This window comes from Morone saxatilis, unplaced genomic scaffold, assembly GCF_004916995.1.
Source record: "Morone saxatilis isolate NCDOM2014 unplaced genomic scaffold, NCSU_SB_2.0 Contig11, whole genome shotgun sequence".
NCBI classification, from domain to species: domain Eukaryota; kingdom Metazoa; phylum Chordata; class Actinopteri; family Moronidae; genus Morone; species Morone saxatilis.
In genome coordinates this window covers 10,524,110-10,532,351 of record NW_023339663.1, presented here as the reverse complement: position 1 = coordinate 10,532,351, position 8,242 = coordinate 10,524,110, and the positions used below count along the sequence as shown (strand labels likewise).

General features: G+C 42.7%; 2 protein-coding genes across 2 annotated transcripts in view; one reads left to right on the top strand and one right to left on the bottom strand.

The window, feature by feature from the left end:
* grtp1a (growth hormone regulated TBC protein 1a) overlaps positions 1–3,116 on the top strand; it is an 8,854-nt gene extending 5,738 nt beyond the window's left edge. The window contains exons 6-8 of the mRNA XM_035651745.1: positions 5–177; positions 1,209–1,394; positions 1,540–3,116. Coding sequence (XP_035507638.1) covers positions 5–177; positions 1,209–1,394; positions 1,540–1,632 — 452 coding nt within the window. The 3' untranslated portion in view covers positions 1,633–3,116. The remainder of the gene's footprint in view (positions 1–4; positions 178–1,208; positions 1,395–1,539) is intronic.
* lamp1a (lysosomal associated membrane protein 1a) overlaps positions 2,483–8,242 on the bottom strand; it is a 6,653-nt gene continuing 893 nt past the window's right edge. The window contains exons 2-9 of the mRNA XM_035651743.1: positions 6,132–6,238; positions 5,815–6,034; positions 5,369–5,530; positions 5,056–5,261; positions 4,841–4,966; positions 4,682–4,748; positions 4,422–4,589; positions 2,483–3,567 (exon numbers count right to left, since the gene is read on the bottom strand). Coding sequence (XP_035507636.1) covers positions 3,428–3,567; positions 4,422–4,589; positions 4,682–4,748; positions 4,841–4,966; positions 5,056–5,261; positions 5,369–5,530; positions 5,815–6,034; positions 6,132–6,238 — 1,196 coding nt within the window. The 3' untranslated portion in view covers positions 2,483–3,427. The remainder of the gene's footprint in view (positions 3,568–4,421; positions 4,590–4,681; positions 4,749–4,840; positions 4,967–5,055; positions 5,262–5,368; positions 5,531–5,814; positions 6,035–6,131; positions 6,239–8,242) is intronic.

The following is an 8,242-nucleotide window of genomic DNA, read 5'->3' as shown; positions in this document are numbered from 1 at the left end:
GCAGACTACTACAGTCCAGCCATGCTGGGACTGAAAACGGACCAGGAGGTGTTAGGGGAACTGGTGAAAGCTAAAGTCCCCAGAGTCTGGCAGACTATGGTGGATCACAATGTCATGTGGACCCTGGTGGTCTCCCGATGGTTCATCTGTCTCTACATCGACGTTTTACCAGTAGAGGTGAGTGTATCTGTGTGCGTTTTGATGAATTCTGGTCATTGGCATTCAGGACTGTATGCAGCACAGTGTATGAGACAGCAAAGTTAATTATGAAAATAAATGTTGTTAAAATGTGCTTCTTATCTCTCAAACAATAAAAGCTCTGTCAAAGCACACCATTCATCATAGTGAAGTAGTAAGTAGTTTGTAACGGTCAACACACCACATACAACAGTCACTGTTGTTGCCAAGTCCCTCTGCTGGTCTGGGGTGGGGCATGAACTGAATGTTTGTTCTCCAAATACACATGGAGGTTCACGAGGAGGGCGGAACACTTGCAGATGTTCACGCTATTCCCTCAAGATTTCACCTACAGGCACTGCGACCGACTAGTAGGAGTTGCTACTGCAGCAGAAAGGACATGACTCATCACTAATTTCTTATCCCCAGATTGATTCAGGGTTAGGGCTTCAGCGTCCAAGTTTTTCCTCTGCTCCACAACACCTGAGTTAAGGAAGTGCAACATAGGGAAAGGAAGAATATATGGGAAATAACATGTTAAACTGGGTTAAATATCAGTTGAAATATGATAATTACTTAACATATTGTCTCTCCTTACCCGTTTCTCCTTAAACGTTTTTTTGCTGCAGTAGAAATACAGTAAGTGACTGAAAATATCAGGGCCTAACAAACCCCATGATTACAAGAGTACGGTATGCCATTTTCAGTACTTATATAGACTGCTCCTTGCACTGCAGTTTGCAATGACACATTTTTTTAATCTAAGAGTTAGAAATAAACAAGAAACAGTAACTCCACTAATTACTAAAGAGTGATGATAACTGACTGTGGCCAATGCGCTGATTTTAAATATTTTATTTGGATATAAGAGCAGGGAACAACTAGGAACAACTTCAATTTGGGACAATGGTTAAGTCTGTGACAGCTGAAAGAGTTCAGGACTGTTGCAGGACACTGAGGAAAAAAGTTGTGCAACACTACGCGTGAGTTTGCTGGTGGGATTTACTCCTTTTGTTGTTGTTTTTCTGCAGACAGTTCTGAGGATTTGGGACTGCCTATTCTACGAGGGCTCTAAAATCCTGTTCCGTGTAGCTCTGACATTGATCCACCACAATGAGGCTCTGATCCAACAGGCCCAGTCACTGCCGGACGTCTGCCAAAGCTTCAAGCAGATCACCCACGGACCATTTGTTGATGAATGCCACACTTTTATGCAGGTAAAAGAAAAGAGAGGACCTCCAATCGCTGCTAGTTATTAAAAGTGTTGTTTCACTAGAGCAGAGACCAGCAAGTATAAAACAAACATGCTTTGTAATTTGCCTTCTTTAATCCTATAATCCTGATGTTATTTGCCTTTCCTAGAAAATCTTCACTGAACCAGGCAGCCTCTCCACGGCGACCTTGACTAAACTGCGGGCAACATGTCGATCTCGCATCATTGCAGAAGAATCCTAAACTCCTCTACCTGTTGCTTAAACTCAATACACATTCCACTGGGATGAGCACCCAACAGCTCGATTGCACCTTCTTCTTCTTTTGTACTGACTTAATGTCACAGTGACTACTACATGCTGTATAGTTTTGGTCTTAAACATATTCGGAGATCAGACAGCCTCAGTGTAAATATATGGTCAAATGAGAACATTCTTAGCAATGTGCTGTATGAGCTGACGATTCCATTTGAAATTCACATGTAGATTGTCTTGTTAAAATGCTGAATTATGCACTTTACTCCAGAACGTCAGAGACACTGTAGAGAAAGAAGCTTGGCACTAAATGGCCAGCTCAGATAAATTATGTTGCACACTGTAAATGCAGCCAAGAGGAACCTGCCTACTGTATTTCCCATTGAATGACTGATGAAACTCCATGCTGGCACTGCCCACTGTGTAATCGATTGTGAATCATACTGATTTTATGCCATATTTATTTCAAACATTTCAAATCCGGCTGATGTATTTATTGATTTTGTTTAAGTTTTGAGTAAATGTCATAGTTCCTGACTTCAAACATGAATTCAATTGCACTATGATGATATGATCTCCACACAGTTGAAAGGGCTGTGTCCACTTTGTTCTGTGTTTGGGTTTTGTGGCCCATTAAACTCTCACAGTACGGATATCAGATTTTGTTGCACTGGACAAAAATAACCTTGGCTTTGATCCCAGCTCTGATTGTTCTGTGTAATGTACACCTGGTTGAACAGCTCAGAGTAAACAACCATGTTTATTTCACACAATACGAGATAAAAAAACAAATCATGAAGCTACTGTACATACATGAAGAAACAAAACCAGTGCTGGACTTTTTTTTTGAGGTTTTTATTAATTTTCAGTAAGATGCATAATAGAAAACGAGATCAAACCATTTTCTATAAAAATAAATGGATCAAATCACTACAATTCATATTAACATTCCTTAAGGAGAGGGCGGGGGAAAGCCAGAATAGAAAATAAACCCATGTATCTGTTCACTTGTAATGTTAAATACATTTTAGTAATGCATAGTTGCACTCCGTATGGCTGGACCGCCACACTGTTTATACAAAGCAGCAAATCCCTGTTTTTATCATCACAATTAGCAGACTGTGTTTAATTAGTTGGATTAAACTATGCCTCATTGCACTATTGGGACAGTTCAGGCTTTAATCAGTCTCCACTGTGGAGGAATATGATTGGAAAAGACACACATTCAAAGCTTTCCCTTTTCTTAAGAGTCTCAGGAATAATCTTATTTTTCAAAAGAGATTGTGAGCATGTGTAGACGCAACCTGACATGTCTTTACTTGCACAGACCTTTTCTAAATGTCTGACCAACAGTGGACAAACCATATGCCTACATTTCATTTGACTCTTCCTCTGCCTTTTTAATTGCGTGGGATATTAAATAATAACATAGCTAAAAACTGCAATTCAAGCAAATTCAACCAATCCCTAAAACATAATAAAAACAATAATAAACAGCTGATGGTGCAGCAAATTCAAACTGCCTCCATCTTTGATTAGGCTTCATCAAGATGCACACCGTCTAAAGTTAGCAGGTCTTTGGCTTCTCATCATCATCTCACAGAGAAAGTGAAAGGAAAATAAAATATCCAGGAGGTCAAACAGGATTAAGCAAAAACATGCGCTCACCACGGAGTAACAACTGCTTCCATTCACCATGCTTGTGTCCACACAGTGTCATTACTTGCTCACTCACACACTTGGGGTTCATCTCGCCTCCATTCAGTCTGTCATGAAGGGTCCGTTCAGATAGTCTGGTATCCAGCGTGGCTCCTCTTCCTGCCTATTAGATATGCAATGAGGACGATCAGCACCAGGCCGGCAAGAGCTGCTCCCACGATGATGGGGATGAGCATCTGGTCTTGGTCCATCTGACACTCCTCCGCTGGAGACGGGAAGAAAAGCGGGAAGAACAGAAAAGATGAGAAAGGGAAGTTATTTTGCAGAATTTGGGATTTAGACACATAATCTGCAGTATACAAGCTCACACCTCTTTGGAGACTTAACCACTGACTGATTTTATTTCAGCGATTCAAATAGTTCTTGTGCTCATTAATGGCCGTTTCCTCAGTTGGAGAAACAACAGAGCCAATAAATTATTTGTAAGTGGCAATAAATATCCTGTGCCAGAGCCGTTAAAACAGTGACAGAAAATTAGCCACAAAAATTGCGTCAAGTGTGGATGAGCTTGATGCAGCTAAACAGAAATAACATTTAAAAGAACAGCTTGACATTTGGGGAAATGTGCTCATTCGCTTTGTTGCCAAGAATTAGAGGAGAAGCATGATATCATCCTCTCCCAAATATGAAGCTAGAGCCTAACTTGGCATAGAGACTTGAAGCAGGGGAAAACAGCAAGCCTGTCTCTCTCCAAGGTCAACACGTGTCTACCAGCCCCTCTAAAGCTGACAAGTTGTGTTTTTATAGCGAGTTGCATCCTATAACTATTTCCCACAGACAAACTGTGGTATCCAGTTCTTCTCATCTTACTCTCTCCAAGCAAGCACATCTCCAAAAATGTCAAACTATTCATTTAAATCAGCACATTTCTTCAACCAACATGAAAAATGTTCACTGTCAAAGTCTACCCGCTGCTTCTTTGAAAAAGCAATTAAGTCTCATTATCTTTTCCATGCTGCAGAGCGCTACCTACACTTAGCACCTCATCACTATCAACATGAAGGTCAGAGGACAGAGATAAGGAAAACTTGGGATAAAAAGGCAGCAGGGATGATGTACCTGTAGCAAACTGCCTGGTGGTGACTTCAAAGGGTTGGACCTGCAGTTTAAATGTGTTGAGAGAAAAGGCTGGCACCACAAACAGAGTCTGCTCAGCGTTGCACATGTAGGAGCGCCCCGCTGTACTCCGCAGGTAGTTGAGGCTGGTGTTACTGGCTGAGAAGGGAGCTGTGGAGAGAGAGGGGTCAGTCTTTGAATAAAAGTAAATCAGAGGCAAGTGAAAAAAAAAAAAAGGATGTTGCTTGTGACATGAAACATACCAGTCATATCAGACCAATTAGCAAGCAGAGTTATCCCACTCAGGTGGTACTTGTTGCTCGTAGAGTTCTGTGGACGGGAGGACAGGTGGTGAATCAGTGCTTGGATCCACACACAAAATGAAAAACTGATGTTTGGTTTTGGGGGAGGGATGATCTTACCAGAGTGAAGGTGAAGTTGAGAGTGGTGGTTCGTTCCTGTGTCAAAACCAAGGTAGCACTGCTGGCTTCACATGATCCTGATGAATTTGTCAGATTGGGAGCCAAGTTTACCAATTCTTGGACAGTCTGGCAAAGTAGACAAATATACATTTTAAGACGTATTTATCACTTATTTCACTGTGTGCTGTCCTTTCACGTAAAAGCTCTCTTCTTACCTTATTCTGAGATAAAGAGAAATGGGAGACGTTGAGCTGCAGTCCCATTTGGGCCAAGAGACACACAGTGCCGTTGCTGTTGTTTACAGAGTACATGCCCCGCTCAGGTGTTCCAGGAGGGGTTGGTGCTGGAGCCACGGTTGTTGTAGTGCCGGCAGTGGTAGGTGGAGCTGTAGTACTGGCCTGATCTGCCACACATACGCTTTCTGTGACAAGAGAAATGATAAAAAACAAACAAAAAAAAATGTAACCAGCAGGCCAAACAACGTAGAAAGCGACCAGCTCAGGAACAAAGACACAATCAGAGTTGTACCTGTCGGACTCAGGTCATTTCCTGGCATGTACGCTTCCAGCCTCATGTTAGAGAAAGTGACAGTTGTTCCACCGACTCCAAAAGGGCTGGGGCTCACACAGCGGTACGTGGTGTTGATCGTCGCCCAGATCCCGACTGAAGACGACACCACGGTGACCACGTCTAGGACAAAATCAAACGTACAACAAAGTAGTTATAAATCTGTAATATACTACCTGTGGAATACGAGCCCATGTGTTCTGTATTGTATATTTACTAGCAAGTAGCAACTAATTACATTTCATTCTTTATTTGTTCTGAGATACAACACATCTCAACCCACTGAATCATACTGTAAAGTCAACACTGCACACTAAGACATTCTGCTGTGGTCTGGCGCTTTATATGTTTAGATGTAGTGTGAATGTACATGTGAACAAACAGTTTGTCGTGGCATTTGTTCTCACCAGAGCTGTTGGCCTCAGGGAAGACTGAAGAGTCGCTGAGGTTGTACTGCAGCGTCAGGTTGGCGACGCTGTACAGACTTCCGTTGGTTGAAAAGCTCAGCCCGAGCGCGTGGCCGGGTCCAAACGCTGCCACCAGCCACGGCGAGCTGCTGGCTGTGCCGCATGAGCTGCTGCCTGCGTCGACTGTGGCGGAGTCGGGCAGAGAGACCTGCACATTTCTCTGAGGAGAGACAAACCACATGACTGGTGTTCAATCAATGAAATCGATGTGAACACTTTCAGCTATGTACCAGGAATATTGCGATCGCTGTACACACTGTGCTGTTGGAGGTGTTGTATGAGATGGAGAATGATGCAGAAAGCTGAGCCTTAATGCAGGTGGAGTTTCCCTCCTTCACCTCAAGAGTAACAGCCTGAATGCGACCTGCAGAGGAGAACACAATGAACAGTAGTGAAATAATATGCAAAAACATTACAATCAAAGAAAATATCTCTCAAAACATCCCACAGTGATTACAAATAAATGTACATGTTACCATTTATTCATGCACAATGTGACCTGATGATGAATCAGACTGCTAATACAGTTCAGTCTGTAAATAAATACATTAGGATACTGTGTGCAACTTTACAATATTAATATTAGAATACACACTTATATATGAATTACTTTATGAATATTAAGTATTCCTTCTCTAGGTCTTCTGCTTTTTGTTTGACTCTCCTGGTTAGATAAAGGTTACAAAATGAGGTCATGATTTTTTACGACATAACCAGTGTTACGTGATGCCCTGTCCTACATACACAATAACGCAGTTCACACAAGCCTCCAGCAGAGGTCTGCAGACAGCTAGAAGTGATGGACCAAGACCACAGCCCTCCCTGACTCTTTGTAGACTCATTACAGCTGCTGCTCCAGACTTGTAACAGGTGTACCTGAACGTCTCCCGAGGGATGGAGTGAAGAGCGGTCCTTTTACTAAGAACTGCTCCTATGAACAGAATTACCAAGTATTTACCGACTCAGCCAATCTGGCAACTCACACACTTGCATTGTGGGCTATTAATACCTTTATGCCCTGGAAACCCCTGCACACTCGCCATTAGGTGTCTGTGTGTGCGGTAGTGGCTGTAATTGGAGTACACATTGTTTGGAAACTACAGTGGCTATTAATGACTCGTGTACTTATCAACCCTACAAGTCATATCCTTACAAAAAAATAAAAACCCCAAAACACCCATTCCCACCCATTTTATTGTACAGTAACGCAATACAGGAGTCACCACTTGCGTCACACTTCCCAGAATGTCTACATTGTTGAGGAAGTTTGTATGACCACGACTATTGCTCTTTGGTTAACTTTCCCACAGCACACAGCTTTTTGTACTATATATGTTGGGTTGTATTTCTTTATTCTGTTTGGTCAGACTGTGCTCAACTGTGTGAGCCCAATAAACTAAAAACTACTCTACAGGCCGCCAAAATTCACTTGCCACCAATATTCTTACAGCTGTGGAGGTTTCAAGGAATCAAAAAGCTGCTGCCTTGCCTGAAACTTGACCCCGATGTCACCTCGCTGTTCACCATGTAAACACACACACAGCAGACGGTTTGCACAACACTGCAATCTGATCATGAGGTGAACGCGAGTGTGTGCACAAAGTACCGAGCAGCAGACAGCAGCAGATAGCAGCAGATAGCAGCGTCAAGGCAGCGGCTGTGGTGAGAATATCAAAACAGAAAGGTTTCCCTGTGTTGGGAGGAAATGCTGAACTCTCCGGTCACCAGAGCTCCTTCAGCAGAAGTCTGTGTGTAACACTAAACCGTACACCGAGTTAGTGCTCACTTAAAAATAATGACCATAATCCAATAATATATTTGAGAATAACCATTAAGCTTACTGCAAGTACTCGAGCTACAACTGTATTGGTTTTCCTGTGTCAGCAGCTGTGTGTGTGTGTGTGTGTGTTCAGGGCGATTAAACTGGTCATAAACCAACACTGTCAGTAGGCCTCTAATGGGCTGTGTGCAGCACAAAGCCATCATAGCGGTCATGTGAATCTCACACAACAATGAGGCCAATCTGCTGAACAAAAACCTGGGCCTTACGTTAGAACAGGACAGAACATTATAGAATAAAGTCCAGGGACTTCTCAGCCAAGTCCGGTCTGTTTTGACACCGCTCCCTGAGGACAGATGACCTTTGGATATTAAAAAGATTTCAAAGTCCGTGTGAAACTTTGAAAAGGCTGTGGGTTCAACAGCACTGATCCCCTGTAGGGTCAAACCTGTAGGAGATGTTGTTGACACCAGGAGGTAGGTTGTAGTCGCAAAGTGGGACCATGAATTAATATTTAATAATGTCTACATCCCGCACAGGTGGATCAAACTGCGACGACTCTGCACCTAAACCTAACAATACCTAAAC